Below are 17,884 nucleotides of genomic sequence, written 5' to 3'. Positions count from 1 at the left end.
AGCACCCTTACAAGTCCTCAAATAAACAGGGAGAAAATGCAGATTTTCCTCATTGCAGTTGCATAGGGCAGAGATCTTCCATTTTCAAAACCACCTTTTGGATTCAAAATGCTGCTCTGTCTCAGATATTTACTAGTGAAGAATTAGAGGCTCTCACCTCCAAATCACAGCACATCAGAAGATGGCCTAAGGTTGGGGAGGAAAAGGGGTGAGGACCTGCCATTAATCACTTTTGCCATCACCAAAACCTTTTCTCCAGCTCCTTCTATGAGCATAAAACAGGAAGAGATGGCTGAGCCTCCAAGACAGGCTTGGGTTTGCTTTGCTTGATTGGTTTCTTTAAAAAAAAAAAGGCATTTTAGAGGGGAAAGAAGAAAAGCAGAGCAGGGATAGAGACTGAAAGCTCAAGTGAACAGTGAATTGAACAAAACTTGATTGTTCTGCCTTTATGAGATGAAACACCATTTGGGAAGTTGTAGTTTGTGGAATACAACCCAAGTCTCACCCCCAGCAGCACAGATCAAAGACCTGGATGAACAAGAAAATTGCTCAGCTTGCACCACTGCCGTGGAGAATGTAAAGTGCAAAAGTTACTCATGCAGTTTCTTCAAGGAACAGGACCATAAATAAACACAGAGTAACCTGCCCTCTAATGCTACCTGTAACTCAAATACAGACATGCTTACTAGTAAACTAGCCATGTGCAAAATCTGCATAAGAATAAATTAGTTTTAGGAGATTCTTTGCCCAAATCATCACCTCTGATTCCTCCTGAGCAAGTGTTTCCTGCATTCCTTTGCTGGCAGAGAGGATTTACTGCAGTGTTGATATTCACTCCAACCTGCTCTCCTGAAATGACATTTTGGCATACAGCTGGTTTCAACTACTTCTGTTTAAGAAAAGCTGCTCTGAACAACATTTAATAAACACTTGACTCATTGTTACTCAGCCCAATGACTTGTCACTGAACTTAATTTTAATAGCATACATCAAAGCAAAAATAGACCAAGAAATAGTTATCCCTTTCTTGATGAATTAATAAAGCTTTAAAAAAAACCCCCTGAATTGCCATGGGAATATTAGGATGCAGGATGCCCTTTCAAGGAGATCTGTAGTTTTGCACCTGGATGTTTTCTTCTTTTGCATTTTATAAAGAATGAAGGGAAAAAAACTGCATGATTCATCACTATTTGCATGAAACTACAGCAAAATCAAGATATTAAAATCCATTTGTCACACCTTTTTTTTTTTCCCTAAATACTTTTCATAAGCCTATTTCAATAAGTCTTTTCATAATCTGCTTCTGCCCTGTGCTGGAAACAAGATACTGAGCCCAACAGGTATTTGATTTGCTTTAATATCACTATTATTCTCTTAAGACACACTGAGATAGCACAGAAGAACAAATATGGAAAGGTCAAAGAGGAGCCAGAGAGGAGGCAACCAGTGACAGATAAAGGGCCAGCTCAGCAGAAACACATTTTCCCTGTGAATAATGCTGGAAGTGGTAATAAGATACTGAAACATAATTCAACTACGGCTTAAAGTTTAGCTACCACACCAAAATTTCAGTCTATCTGCAGATCCTAGGTAAATGCACCACTGAAGGAAAATTATCTACAGATAACAAGACATATAATACTTTTAAATATGTATATTATGTATCTCACATTAAGATTTGTACAGCTGCAGCTGTTAAAGAACAGATTTTTCTATGCAAAAATACAAGTTAGCTCTTTATACATATTTCTAGTAACTAGAGATGACATGATTAAGAAATAAAAGAAAAAACACTAAAATATTTTAAGATCCCTGAAAAAACTGTGTTGATATACCAGTACTCCAGTTTACAGACTTCTTGGAGAAGAAAATCCATTTGAAGTTCCAGATACCCAACAAAGAAGGAAAACTAACCAGCCAGTTTGTCACAAGATACCCCTATTCCATCCCACATATAAGAGAAACAACATCTGGTTTTCAAACTACTGCTGGAGCCCCCTTCAAACCATTCTCCTTTGGCTGATATATTGGTAAAACAATAGAGCATTTTATGGATTCCTGAATTACCAGCACTTTAAAGTTAATATACAAGGGGAAAGCTCTATTGACTCTGATTTTTTTAACATTTCCTGTAAGAAAAAAACCCTCTAAACGTTGACCTGTGAAATCTGGTGACAACAGGGACTTTTATTATTACAGCTACAAGGTTTTTGGTAGCACAGTGTTTATACATCAGTGACTCTTGTTTTGTGAAGAAAAGCAGGCAGTTTCCACAAACTACAAGGATGCTCAGCACAATGAACAATTGCTTAGCACTTCATTTTCTACATAATAATCATTTTCTTACATGTAACTAAATATATTTCAGGTGGTTTATTAATTTATAAGCTTCCTTGTGCATATCTCTGTGTTTCTGGCATCACTACACACAGGCTGCTCAAAGTGTTGATACTCTCTGTCCTCAAACAGTTTCTAAGTGTCCTCATAATTGCTTGTCACCTGTAAAAGAGGTTTAGATCCGATGCAAAATTAACATATGGTGAACAGATGGACTCGGAACAGACGTTTGCCGAGAAAGACTTTTTGGCTTCAGTCTTTTAGGACCTTCAGAAAAGTCCTGCTTGAAGCTCCAAGTCACAACAATCAGGTGAGCATCATTCCTCAATGACAAGCTCGTGTTGCAAAAAGTTTTTTAATGACCTGCTACAAAGAGAACGTGTACGGAACAAAACCGCAAGCACGAGCTCGCTTATTATGATGACTGAAATTATTATTATGGTGATTGAAAATTAAACCAAAAAACCATGAAGTTAATAAGAAATATTCCACCCCCCCCCCCTCCAGCATGGAAACTCTTCCAAATATTCCATTACTTACTGAGGAGGCAGGACAAGAGTTGTTGGCTGGGCTTTTGGTCTGCGCTTTGCAGAGACTCCCATCTGGTTGGCCGAACGTTTCAGAGACTGCTGATTCAAAAGGCCAGATGCCAGCCCAGCATGGTACTGCAACTGGATAAGAAAAAACATATATATATTAAAATACACACTACTGCAGTACTCTGTCTGTGTCAGACCTCTGCTACCTGTGGCACCTGATTCAAATTACAGCCAGTCAGGAAGTTGGTGTGTGGTATTTCAGATATAATGCTTCGTGGAAGACAATAGGGACAAAAGCACATGGAAAAAATCAGAAATAGGTATGAGGAGCAAGTTATGCATTAGGGCAAGTAAGATGGTGAATCAAGGACTTCCTCTCAAGTCTACCTCTCTTGAAACTTGGGCTTGCTTTTAAACATTGATACTGTTTCTCCTCTCTAGGGACTAAACATTCTCACTTTAGGAAGAAGATAAGAGGAAGACAGATGCAACCCTTTCACAATATAAACCAGCTTTTTAGAAATAACACTCATCTTCTTCTTCTTAAACATAAAACCACAAAACATTTGCAAAGGAGTTTCTATCACTGTAAAGAAAAACCTTGTATTTAAAATACCTGCCTGCACATCTCCATAGCACTGCAGAACGATTCACATTCAGCAGCTTTCTCCTCAAAACTTCTCTTTTCCTTTGCCAATAAAAGACAAATTTTTGAAGGACACAACATGAATCTGCAGGATTTTGAGTGCACTCCCACAGCTCTCAGATTTAAGAACAGATACAGGGCTCTGCCTGTCCTGCAACCACCTCCAAGTGCAACAGGTTCTCCTCTGAACACTTTCAATTGCATTCTGAGTTCCCCATTTCTGAACTGGAAGGGGGAGGAAGATTCATTGTCAGACAAATGTGATTTCCTGCATCATTCCAGTACCTGGATCTATGTGTTCCTTACACTGGCTGAAGATTTGTTCAGAAAAAGATGAATTGTTCCACAGTTAACCCCTCTAACCCCGTGGTCTGCACATAAAAAATGGGTTATGGTCAGGAAAGTATGATTTTAAAATGTTCAGAAAATGAAATGGTCTTATACCAAGCTGTTCTACAGGGGCTGAGTGAGAAAGAGGGATGAAAAGCTTGGAATGATGTACCCAAAACCACCTGTGAACAGGAGGGGAGCAATCCCCTGAGCCAGTTGGACTCAGATGTCACTGCTCAGCACATCCAGAAGGATTTTTAACAGCTCCTGGCTCCCTTGGCTGCTCCTTGTGCCACGTGAGCTCAGCTGTGGCACAACATGAAGACACATCACATTCCTAATGGGAAGGGAGCTGTGCTCTGCCAGGGAAGGGGGGGATTTTATTGCCCCAGCCAATGGATTCTGCTCAAATTTGTTTTTCTCCGACAGTTTTCTGAAATGAAAAAAAATCAATGAGAGCGATGGAGGGTCCCTGTTTGAAAGGCCATGTTTCAGTGTCAGGGGCTTAGTTTTCAATCTTCACTACCTGAATGTGCAGGGAGTGCAATATGCAGGGAATTAAAGGCAAAGACAGCTCTGGCAGAAGAGCCCATTGACTCCAGGAATATGCTTTTCCTTTTCCTTCCTGCATATTTTTATGCTGGTGACACCATCCACTGATGTGCCCTGTGCAGGTATTTCAAGTAAACAATATTATTTGGACAGTTGCTCAGAGATGGAGGTAATCACTGGTACTAATCAGAGATGGATTTTAAAGGTAACCTCTTAAAAACATTTCATAACCTCCCAGATAGTGACATTTAGTGGTCAGGCATTAAAAAAACAACCAAAAAGCTACTAAATGAATAAAAAAGAAACAGATTCTAAACCCAGATTTTGTCCTTCAAGGCTGGCTCCTGAGTGATTAAGTTATTTTTATTAATTAAAAGTATTTCTTCCTAATCTACCTTTGCTCTTAGGAATGCAGGTCCAACTGTCAAAACCTGTAAGAGACATTAAATATTTACCAAGCCATCTTTATAATGGGAGAAAAGGTCAAAGTTAATAAAACTGACAGGCAGCTTCTGTCCAGCTTGATTTATACATTATTAAAGCATCACACACTGCACTGCACAGAGTGCTCTCCTTTTTGGGGACAGGGGTGTTCACTGAAGGGACCAGGAAATTGTTTCTTAATCATTTTTCTGAGGAGCAGAAGCAAGACTGGAAACAGTGCCAAAGCAGGACCACAGGTATCAGAACTATGGCCAGGAGATTCATGGTCTGATGGATAATGCAGGGGCCATTCAGTTTCCTCTTCTTCTTACAAAATCAACACCTTTGTCTGCCAGCATCAACCATGAGAGAAATGTCAGCTAAAAACACACCAACCCCCCCACCAAATTTCTGCTTACTAACAAGAGAATGCCATTTCCAAACACATTCTCTCCACTTTAGGGAGAAGTGCTGAAATGCACTGTCAGAGGATGCTGTGGGTGCTAAAAGGCTCAGGCAGGGAGGCTGAGGGGAGCTCATGGGACACAAATCCTGTTTGGGGCTAATGAGCACACAGAAGCTCAAGGAGTCCTGAATCCAGGGAGTGCTGGTGGCTGTAAGAACACTGAGGAGAAGCTTGTGGGCACACAGAGACAGGAGGTGACAGAGCCTTGGGTTGCACCAGCAGAGCTGTTGTGTTCCAGCACCTCTGGGGGGGTCTGAGACCCCACGGCCAAAAATGTCAGAATGGCTGATGGTCAAACCTGCCCTGCCCAGGGCATTCCCAAGAACATTCCCAACAACCTCCCCTCTGCTCCTGGCACCTGTGCCCAGCTACACCAGCACAGTGGGGAATACTCACTGAAATGAGCCCTGCTGCAGCACCAGGCAGTTGGGCAAATCATTCCCCTATCAGCTGCAAAGGAATTCCCCAGCACTGCTGCAAGCACCCACGTTTTCCAGCTTTGGGGAACTCCACCTGGCTTGTGTGAGGCTAAGCTTTCCCTAATGAAATATTTTTCTGTATAATATCAATAAGATTGATCCATTTTCCCCAATACGTGCAGATGAAACAGAAAATCTATTTCAGAAAACCAAGAAATCAAAACCAGCAACAACAAAAATCAATTTACAACATTTAGCAGCCAGGATATACCCCAGTACCAACTTGTACAGGTTTATGATGAATCCCATGATAGCTGATATTTTTCTTAAAACTGCAGTTCCAAGTAGATGTGTGAATTCTACTTAGGAATGCAGGAAAGGTGCTGAAAGTAACACTTCAATACATACAAAAGCTTTACATGAAGCTAAATAAAAACAGAACTCGGATTATTTTTCAAGATTAATTCTTTTTCTACATTAATGGCCACATGGCTAGATTTTCTAGCACAAAATGCTATCACTAATATTTCACATTTTCAGTGCTTCTGAGTATATGAAAATTATATTCCTATATTAACAGCTCTTAATCTTCCTCACTAAGTGAAAAGCATCAACACTCAAAAAACTTGGGAGTCACTTTTCTCACAGTTGTAATTGTAAGGAGGGCAATTTCTTCATCTGCATAAGGATGAAGAAATTTCACAGGAACTATTTAAACAACAACAGCAAAAAAGGTGTATTAAAGAATTACAGATCTGATTTAGCACTGAAAGGATTAATAGTTTTAAAGAACTTAATCACATAATATCTTTTCCTTACTCTACCCCAGTGACCCTTCTTACCAGAAATAAGGTAACACATCTCCTAAAACAATGAAAATAACCAAAAAGAACCTCCTCCACCTCCCCCCCCCCCAAATCCTGTCTTGTTCAGATGATCTTTAAGATGTGGAGCAGACAGAAAACTTCTGCTCCAGCCAGACCCTTGCAGAAAAGGCCCCTTTGTTCAGCTGAGAAGCACTGACCATATTGTGACAGGTTTCCATCTTAGCCCGTAGGGTCACTCTGCACTGAATGTTATGAAACCATCAACATGGGCACAGTGCTCATTTAAAACTTTGAAAACTAAAGCTTCATCACTAGAATCAAGCTGGGTCTAGAGGTCTTTAGTTTACATAATTCATGGGCTGGAGATTTTGCATGTGCTGACTGCTGCCCAAACAAGTGAGTACACTGCACTTACTGACAAGGCCATCCAAAGTTGCAAAAATTGGTTGAAAGAAGGTAAGGATCAGGGAAAAAAAAAAAGAAAAAAGCAATCAATTGGAGCATTAGCAACTGATCACATCAGCTACAGCTGCACATTGCATTTACATTTTGCCATTAACTAAAGCTTTCTAAGCACCAACACTTTAAAAAGTGAAATCAGAAGAATAATTTTCTTTGTAATCACATCACCCTGTTATTTATTATTCCATTCTTATATAAATCCTTAGTGATCATATATATAAACAGAAAAATGTTTTCTCAGATCCAGGTAAAGTTTATTTCCATTCCTCCAAGGAATGCCTTTGAGAGAGGTGGCTGCCAGATATTCACCCACTGTGGCATTTTCTGAGTTCACTGTAATCCTGGTGATGCACATTTGCCTCCTTTAGGATGCACAGTGCTCTGCCCCTCATCATTAAACAACTTCTCCCTTGCAGATGAAAAGGGATTTGTTTATTATGATAAAATTCTACTTGCTCTTTTGAAAGAGCAACCAGGAAGCAAGCAGGACACTCCCACAGCTTCATCTCTGCAGACTAAAGTAGGCAAGAGAGAAATTATACTACCTTAATTGATATTTTTAAGCTTTTTTCAGATAATGAGGCCTGTTTGGAAATTCTCTTTTTCTCTGAACAATGTTTGATCATTTTAGGACAGCTGAATTCTTGACTTGACCAAAACAGCATCAATAAGCCAAAAGGAGAGTCTCCAATTTCTTTACTCATTGGTTTTCCTCTGGTTGAGCTGGCTTGCAGGCTTTTCAATTAACAGAAAAACTAGACACTCTGTTTTTGCTCTATTTTACTATTTATTTAGAACATTTTATTCTATTTTTTAAAATGCATTTATGCCCCTTTCCAGTTTACAACAATATTTAAGCAAGAAACATCTATCCCTGAGAGGAAAAAAGGCTGCTCCCATCCCATTCTTTTTTAAATCCCTTTGGAAAAGTTATTACCCCTTTTGCCAAACACCCTGATCTGACTAAACTGTGACAATACTGAGCTCACACTTCTCTTAGTGTCCTCTCTCATGCCTGGGCTGTGAGATGCCAGGTCAATAACTGGGATATGGAGCAGGCTGGGAACATCAGCCCTGCACAGGGCTTCTCCCTTAGGGCTCTCTCCTCCCTCCCTCCCCGACCTAGGGAGCTCAAAAACAAGCTGAGACATTTTTATTTATTTCTATCTGTAATGACACAATAGTAGGAAATGCATTGATACACATCCCAGTTTCTTTTAATGCCTTGTCTTTGTACAGGTTTTATTCCATTGCCTCTGGATTCCTATTTTTGCTGAGAGTGCCATTCTAATTAGTGTCAGATTTCAGCCCCAAAGTGTGTTCTTCCTACTTTTCTTTTGAAAACACAGAAGTTCTGCTGATGAATGACTGCTGATGAATGCTCCCTCACTCCAATACTGCTTGCAAGTCTTTGGCTTTTAACCATGCAGAGATAGCAAATCTCATGGCACTTTCTTCAAGGAATTGGTCAAAACTTCAGCATCTGCATCCTTGGTGCCAATAAAATGACCTGCACTGTTCAAAGTCTCTGCAAAAGCCACTACTCCTCCTCCACCTTTTAAAAAAATGTTCTGGAATCCATTTAATAGCTACAGAAGTGACATATTCTTGCTTTTTGGATAATGTCACCACAAAGGGACACTACACAGCCCCCAGGCTGGATTTTAAAGGGATCTAGTGTTTGAAATGGATAAAGAGGCAGAGTAATCACAATCTGGGATTACAAGCTACTTTATGTACTCTTTAGAAGAATAATTGTATTTTATGCTTTAAATGTTTATACCTCCAGGTATTCTGAAGGGTTTGAATATACATGTTTACTGAAAAGATAACTAAATGAACTGGCATTTATTTCCCTGTCTATGCAGCTACAACATAAATATATAACAGAATTACAAAAAGCAAAAAGGAGTCTAATTATTACATTGTGTTCTGCATCTGAATGACAAAATAAACCCAGGTGCAGTAACAAACAGCAGCAGCAGGTTATTTTCAAGTAACCCTGAGCTGAAGGCAGGTGGTGGGGACAGAGATTGTGCAGAATAGGCAAATGGTCTTAGTGTCACTCTCTGAGGTGTATTCACAATTGTGTGTTCCTTTAATGGACTTCATTAAAGTCTAAAGACCCAAGAAGTGCACATGATCAATAGCTGACAGAAAATCCTAATTCCTTTTTGACAGAAGCATTATCTTTGTATAGGACAAACAATCTGCAGCAGGGGCAAGTCATCATTAAACTCCAGGATAAGGACACAATTAGTACCTTCCCCCAGAGCTCTGTGCTCCCTTAAACAGCCACCAGAACTCTGGAGACACTGCTCTCCTGCTAAAATTAGTATTTTCTAAAGCCCCAGACTAAATCTTTGGTGTCAGGGGCTCAGGTGGCAGCTGTGTCAGTATGAAGGATGGCCTGCTGCCTCTGTGACAGGGGGTGCTCAGGTGCTTAGACAAGAAATGGGAAGATAAAGCTCAAATGGCAGAATAAAGAGCTGCAATCAGGTACAGAAACACTCCCCAAACTGTCCAGCACCATGCCATGATTTGCAGCTCTGAGGGGGGCTTTTACTACAGCAAACAGAGTGCTTTACAGACAAATCAAGAAATTAATACTCCTCAATAAAATGCCTACATGGTGCAGCTTATGTAAATCCAACCAGTAGAGTGCACAATCAGAGAAAGGGGAGACAGGCAGTCAAAGCAGAGATGAGGGAAATCCATTAGTGGGTAAGCAGTGGAACAGTAATAAACAACACCCAGTACTTGTGCTGCTGATTTATTCTTTCCCTAACTCATTAAATTTAATTATTTTAACTTCTGTTAAATGCCTTTCCTTAGCTTTGGTGACTTGCACAATAATTAAAATGCACAATATCTTTAGATTAGGCAGATACCCACACTAATGTCTGACAACAGCCCAGCTGAGGGTTTTCCTGCCAGCACAGGGAAACCTGGCTTTCCTCAGTCTCCTGTGGCTCTCCTGAAGGGGAAATTGGAAGATCACAACTCCACAGTCCATCCCAAAGCTCTGCCAAGCTACACCAGACATCACCACTCTCTTCTGCTCCAGGTGACCACTCCACTGTACCAGCACAGCAGAAGGGGTGAAGGAATATTGTTTAAACTGAGCTGAAGTTGCCAAATTTGGAGCTAATTCTTCCTTAAATGGTTACTTTTGCTAATATCTTCCTTTACATCCAGCAGGCATCCTGAAGCAAGGCTGCAGGGGATGCTGATTTCCAGCCTGCCAGTGACAAGCAATTAAAGCTTGAAGCTGGAGACTTCTGGAACAGAATGCATGAGGCCTATTCCCCTATTCCTACAACAGCTGCAGAATATTCATGTCCAGATTAATTTATCCATCTTTTCTAGACACTATGAAGTAACCCACAGAAAATATTCATCCACAAATAAGAGCAAATCCTAAATTTAAGGTTATTGTTATCACTAATTAGAGTAAGAGTAACTCTCATTCTTCCCATGTAACACCAGAGACTTTTACAGACACAAACCCTGGAATCACCTCAGGTGTCTGGAAATTCTGAAAAATCAGATTAAAAGGTATTTCAAGTTAGACATCCAAAAAATAAGTAGACATTTATAAAAGTCTTAGGCAAATGACCTCTTCAGACATCAAAGAATTAAGTTATGAATGTTTTGGGGAATGCAAAAAGAATCTATCAGGTTTGATTGATAAAAGTGTAGCTTTTAACTAAGACTGAAAAAATGGAAGACTGGCAACATTCTTTTCCAGAATAATATGCTTCCTCTGCTTTTTTCCAGCATAGTGCACATAAATCAAAGAAATGTTAAAGAGGCCCATACATCACAAGTTGGCATTTCTAAACTATTTACAAAATCTGTTATAGTCAAGAGGATGGAAAACATACAAGTGTGACCAGCAAAGTTCCTGAAAGAAAAAAGGTAGTTCTACCATCCCAGCAGGGTAAAGGTTGGAAACTCTTGATTGTAGACTTGAAAACCATTAAAGCAAGACAACCCTGATAATGCAGGGTTGCAAAAAGCAAACAGGATGGTGTGATCAGCCAAATCTGGTGACAACTAGCACTGAGTGCCATGTGCAGGGATGGTGACTTCACCTTCCTATCAGCCCTTTCCAATGTCTGAGCAGCCTTTCTGAGGAGAAATCCTTCCTCATGTCCATCCTGAACCTCCCTGGCAATTGCTCTAAGGAGGTTTGAAGTATAAAAGCAGGGCTGACCTCACTGCAGCCAGCCAGCCCCAGAAACAGCAGCAGCTCCAGTGCTGAGCTGTGTATCCATCACATCTTCACATCCCCACATCTATGCACACAACAGATTTCAACAGATTAGGTTTTCCTCAACAACTTTTACAGATGAGAATCTCATCTTCTGAAAGGAAAGAAGTGGATTATGGAAAGTTTATGTGTCCATCTGTTGGAGATGTCACACTCTGACTAGAGAGTGCAAAAAGCACAGAGATGTTTTACAACCAAATCCCAAACTTACAGTAGTCTGAACGAGTGAAGAGCCATATGCTTTGCAAAAAAACACCTCTTTTGCTACACATTTTTTTGCCACAGCACAAAGAGTAACAGTTCGAAAGCTGCTGTAATCTTTATTTCTGAAAATAGATCACATGTTCTTACTCTCATCTGCCACACTCGGGTGAGTTACTGATAGGAAACCAGAAAAACAAGGAAATACTACTCTGGGAAATGCAAATTAAAGACACTCTGCACTGCAAGGAGATACTTGCAGCTACAGAAAGGGGCAGCTCGGAGAGCCCAGGACTGGGATGATGCACAACAGAAGGTTTGGTGCAATGACACATGAAATGCTTTTACAGTTTTCTCTGTTGGAGACTTGCAGTGGGAGCATTTGAGATGAAGCTGGGGGACCTCAGAAATAACTTAAAGAGTAAAACAAATGGAATACACTTCCTCCTATTTTCATGGGAGCTTATAATGATATTATAATTAACTCAATTACACCACAAGATTAATAGCCTTTAAAACGCTCCCAGTCATTCATTACAGGCCTAATTAAAACTCTCTTTTGGTGCTGAGCCAGCAAGAAATATGAAATTACTTACTAGCAACCATACAGAAGTATACAAGGTATTACCTTTACTGTGCTGGTGTTTCCATGGTCACAATTCAATGAGAAGTTTGGGCTTGAGCTGTCTGGGTTTTTTTTAATACCAAAAACAAAAAAGAAAAAAGGACAAGATCCACTTCAGAGGCTCCAACACCTGCAGCAGCATATCAGCTCACTACAGCTAACCAGTTTATTTCTAGTTTTGCTGCAACAGTTAAGGGCTTCTACAATAGCAGATGCCTTTCCTCCCACACATCAATTAATTTGCAAATGCGCTCAGGTTGTAGAAATAATGAAGTGCTGAATGCTTCTCTATTGACAAGTTTTGCTGTCAGGAGGTGGATGCTGTGGGCGAGGTGCAAAAATCCTCTGCTTCTCTCTGCATGCCAAAGGAAAGACACCACACGAAACTTGGACATGAAACTTGCTCACAGCTAACAGGGCACATCAATTACTTTATTTACTCCTCCCTTGTTGGAACCAAAAGGAAAATATCTCTCCAAAAGCTGTTTATTGTATTTATTTAGGTATTTATAACGCACCGTTTTACAGAGAGGTGGGAGGTTTTGTGCTGACCCAAGAAACATGCTGAATTTGAGGAGAAAAGTAGTATTTTTCATGTATTTTTAGGTATGCTAAAAAAGTTACATTAAAATTAAGGTTACAAATGAAGAATTCCGTAACGAGGAAATGCTTCATAATGCCTGTGCAATCTAAATCAGTCTGCCTGTGCTAAGGATTCAGACTTTCATTATGTGCTTCTTTCCAGACCTCAAATTACCACAGCCTGCAGGATCTCAAGGATGAAGAGGCAGTTACTCAGCACCGTTTTCATGCACAGAATGTTATTTGCAGGATCTCACACAATGCCCACACTTCTCCTCTCAGATGCCTTCTACCATATTTTCCTGCTTTATCCTGCTTCTTTACAAATACTGTTAAATTTACCTTCACAATTCTTATTCCACTCATGCTGGGTGTGGATCTGAGGAATCTCAGATTTTTAACAACACTAAATGTTTTTACTACATACTTACTATATTTGTAGTAGAGTTTCCATAGATAATGACTGCAGTCAGGTGCTGAGCAAGTCTTTGAAGCAGCCAGAGGAGGCTTTTAGAAAGGTCTGGGCAAGGTTGGAATCTCTATCCCCACTTCTATCACTAGAAATAAAGGATTAGTCTGGAGCAGTCCATTGTAACATTCTGTCTGGACCAGCCACTAATTGGAAATAAAGCACATCCTGCCAGATATTCTCTGCAATCAAGTTAAAAAATTGTAAATTACTGAACTTTCAGGCAGGTCCCAGACTATTCCTCTCCAATTCTTCCCATGCTTAATTACCACATACCATGCTTAATTTTAAACCATCCATCTCAGCAGCAGTCCAAATTTGTTCAACTTTTATTTTCAATTACTGATTTTTTTTTGTTTGTTTGCTATAATAAAGAACTCTCTTACCCACTTCCTCCCAGTAGATGTTGGTAAAAAGCAGGTGATCCATCCATTATGTTTTTTTTCACGAGTGGAATAAATTGACTTTTTTGATCATACAGAAGGAGCAGAGGAACCCAAATTCTTCTGGCTCAGTTCTCACATCTCTCAACTAGAAAACCCCATATTAATGAGCACTAGACAAATGGTAACTAAGTAGTTTTACAATTAAAATGATGCTTAAAATAATTTTCAAGTGTTAATAACTGAAAATGCTATTAGTAAAGGTACTAACAGGTAAGGAAATTTGCTGTTAAAAATAGATGATTTTCTGCTTTTTAAAATATGCAATTTTCAGGCTGACCTTGTTCCTTTTAAATTTTTATAGCATCTTCAGTTCCAGTTTGAGATTTTTATATGGGGTAGGCAAACCTTCTTATGTTCTGTATTAAATGCAAGACACCTCCTTGGCATGATCTGCAATATTAATAATATAACAGTACCAATTTCAGGAGCAGCACTGTAGCATCAACACATGCATACCTACATGAATCAAAATTTAACCATGTACATCATGGAAATCTTTAATAGATCACAAGAAAAAAGCAGTTCTAAGACAGCTCAAAGACAATTTGAGATTTCCTCTTTTGCCATACAAACACATGACCTTGTCATGCCTCACAAGGTAACACCGAGGTAGCTGATGCAAGAAAACATATGCTTCTTTTTACTGGGCTCAAAATAGGAACAGAGGGGAAGGAGAATCATACTCAGGGCCAAACCCAGGTTTCTGAAGACCAGACTTGCAGCTGTCACTGTACTGAGCAAAAAATGTCCCCACCCACACGAGCCCTACAGGATTCCTAACACTGAATTGGGAAAATACTTTCTGGAAATTACAAACATTAGGGATTCATTACTTAGCCGGGAATTTGCACTGGTGTTATCACAGGGTTTTAAGACTTGGAGATTGAGCCATTTTTATGTTGCTGTGGGACCCAGTTAAAGCTGCAGGAAAAAAGAAATTATTATTTTTCATGGATTTCAAAGGAGACCGACATATATTTGATTTTCCATGCACTGGCTGTCTTGCAGGCACTCTTCAACAATCCAATTACTACTTAAATGTTGGCCATCTAACCCACAGACATTTCAGATCCTCATTTAAACCTGGACATCCCTTATTTCTGTATCTTGATAATCACTATGAAAATCCTACCAGATCAAAGCCCAGCAGTTTATCAGTACCTCAGTTAAAGGCATTAAGTAAACACACATTCCTCTCACTGCTCTGTGGACTTCATAACTAATGAAGTAAAAATTGCAGACATCAATCTATTGCTTCAGATGGCAATCATCAGAAAAATAAACAGGAATGTGGCTGCTCACAGTGGCTCATCTGGCACATTCACTGGAAGGTAAATTAAAAGCACTAATGACCAGAGCACAACAAGCAAGGGAATAACATTGGATTTGAATAGAAAATGCTCCTACAATGCTTCATTCAACCAAGGCTGAGTTTTCTCCCTCAGTCTTAAGATAAACAACTAGCAGTAATAGTTTTAATTACTTTACCCATCTCTGCTGAAGGCCACGCTGCCTACAAGCCCCTACAGAAGAAATGAACACTACTGGCATTATTTCTGAATGTTCCCCAGTACAAGAAAAAAACGAAAGACAGGAAAATAAAAGAAAAAAAAATCATCACAATATTCCTTAATCTCTTGAAAGAACCAGTGAAGCTCTGAGGGGGTTCTCCTTCCCTGCATCACCCAGTTCACAGCTGTTATCACACCCATCCCTGAACTGGGTAATTCCAAAAAGTCCAGCTGGCTCTGGGAAACAGCACTGACCTCCCTTTAGTTTGGGTGGTACCAGAATTTCAGCACCACCCTGCACTGGTCTCAAACTCATCCTATTGACTGCTTCCCATAAAAACCTCAATAAATGCCATATATAGGGTCTGCCACTTTCCAAAGCTTGCCAGTCCTGAACAGCCACAGAATACCTTATATTCTCTCTTATTCTTCTTTTCCTCATCTCAAAACCCAAAGTAACTCCTTCTCCAACAGTTCTGAGCTGGCCAGAAGCAAACTCCCTATGGAGCTGAGCACAGCACGACGCCTGTAACTGCAATACTGTGGGTGCAGAACACTGGAGAACCACTGCAAGTGGGAATGTAAAAATGCATCATACCTGTAAGAAAAAGGTAAACAAAACCCAAACCTGTATCTTTTGGTCATGAAAACAGACAAGGAAATTGTATTACAAAAACCTGATGCAACTTACATTAGAGTTGGAATTTTCCATTGCAAATACAATTTTGAAGTAGACATGAGCTGATAAATTCAGCATTAAGTTTTCTAAAAGTATTCTCAACTCTTCAGCAGTGCATGTACTTACACAACCAAAAAGGATCTTTCTGTATGAGCTCATAGCACCAGCAATATGACAAACTGGTGTGCATTTAAGGAAACTGGGGCGGTGGGGGAGCCAGACACTGCTTCTCACAAATTACGATTTTTGAACTTGTTTCCATCGCTTCTCCAGCTACAAAATCTTTTTTAATGAGGACACTACCTATCTACCTAACTCACAAAGTTTATTTTATCAAGCCAGTAATTCAGCAACATGAACAACTGACAATTCACTCAACTATAGTTTTTGCCTGAGGCGTTCACAAAAACATAAAAGAGCAAGAAAAACTTAAAAATGGTGCTGGAGAGCTGAAGCCTTGCTGGCGGCACGCTGAACAAACAGGAACAATTGAAAGCTGAGGAGCAGTCAGTAATTTATACTACTGAGCCCAATGCCTGGACAGTAAGGAAAACAGATGGCTCTGCAATATGGAGATGGCTCCATGAAAAGCAGTCAGCACAGGGATGCTGCAACAGCTCAGCAGCAATACTTGGCCTGGCTGTAACAGCCACAGCAAAGCAAATTCCATCATTTCACAGGATAAAACAAAAGAAAAGTAAACGAGAGTAAAAGAAAACAGAAGTTCTTATTACAGTTGGCCTATATTCCATGATAAAGCGTGGGCTCCTTCAGAGTTTCTCCAAGAGTCCTGCACAGACTGTGCAAATAAATGAGCTCCATCCTCCCGGCAGGAGCAGCGCTCCTCTTCCTGTCCCGGCCCCCTCCCAGGAATTCTGCATCACACCCAACGTCTCTGAACGTCAGCTATTTAGTTCTACTTTTAGCTCTGCTTTAAATAAAAGTGTGTGGAGTGCAAGCTGCATAATGAAGGCTCAAAACCATGGAGATGGCACAGACTGCACCGGGCAGCATTACCAAGCTGAGGGGGTTTTAGGGTTTGCTTTTCTTTCTGGCAGACTTATTTACATGGAACAAAACCAAAATTTGCCAAAGGAAGTTTCCAACTCCATGGTGGAGGAGACAAGAAGCTGGTTCCAAATGGAAATGGCCCTGTTTGAGCCTTGAGGACAAACCCAGAGGCAATGGCAGGGAACACATCAACAAACACATCAACACAGGAAGAGAAGGCGAAGGAGTTCTTGACAAATGCGTAAGGACCTCAGACTAATTTTTTTTAAGTATTGCATTTCAAGGCCATAGTGACTAAGCAATATACCAGTTATGCAAGGACTTAAAATAAGCTAAAAATCTAGCACAAAACTTTTCAGAAAGGCCAAAACATTATAAACTCTTTGACCGTAAGAACCTCTTAAAATAAATATATACTCACTATGGAACCAGAGCACAGGTGAAAGCCTCAATTTAAAGCCAAACATAAGATCCTTCTTCCTCTGCAAGCTTCCTGTGATAAATCAGGTTGTTTAAAGGGCAAGCTCAGTAGCTGGATTTAGCAGAGAAAATATCATCTTGCCTTGCACACCATGACAGGTGATGCTATTCAGCTACAGATTATGCTGACATATTCCTGTTTCACCTACAGGATTGTTTTAATTTAAAAAAAAAATCCACTAAAACGAGTGTTTTACTGTAGAATATTGTCTATTATTTTTCTTAAATCAAAACTCACTGACACAGTTGCTGATGTTGGTAAAAGGCCTCTGCACACAGTTTTACAAATGGTTTAGAATTCAGCATGAGCACACAACTGCCTGAACTTGGGGTAGGCTTGTAAACTCAAAAGCACAAGTTTATCATCACTCTCAGGGAGAAACCAAATATTATTGTTCTTTTAAGTAATAATCAAATAGAAAATCAAAGCAAGTTCTTTTTAAGGAAGATGCTTTCAGATACATTTCTCTTTTCCCAGACTTAAGCCTGAGACATTGTACAAGAATTAGAACAGAACCTGCAGTGTACAGTCCCAGCATCCTCCTGCCACGACTGTGGCCATTGACAGTGCTCTTCTCAAGAAAGTAAATATTAAGATTGATT

General features: G+C 40.0%; 1 protein-coding gene across 2 annotated transcripts in view; it reads right to left on the bottom strand.

The window, feature by feature from the left end:
• Window positions 1-17,884, bottom strand: part of MED27 (mediator complex subunit 27) — an 85,851-nt gene that overhangs the window by 50,339 nt on the left and 17,628 nt on the right. For both annotated transcript variants that reach the window (XM_059865524.1, XM_059865523.1), the window contains exon 3: window positions 2,878-3,008. In XM_059865524.1, the coding sequence (XP_059721507.1) occupies window positions 2,878-3,008 (131 nt within the window). The remainder of the gene's footprint in view (window positions 1-2,877; window positions 3,009-17,884) is intronic.

Source organism: Haemorhous mexicanus, chromosome 21, assembly GCF_027477595.1.
Source record: "Haemorhous mexicanus isolate bHaeMex1 chromosome 21, bHaeMex1.pri, whole genome shotgun sequence".
NCBI classification, from domain to species: Eukaryota; Metazoa; Chordata; class Aves; order Passeriformes; family Fringillidae; genus Haemorhous; species Haemorhous mexicanus.
This window is presented reverse-complemented; position numbering and strand designations above follow the sequence as displayed.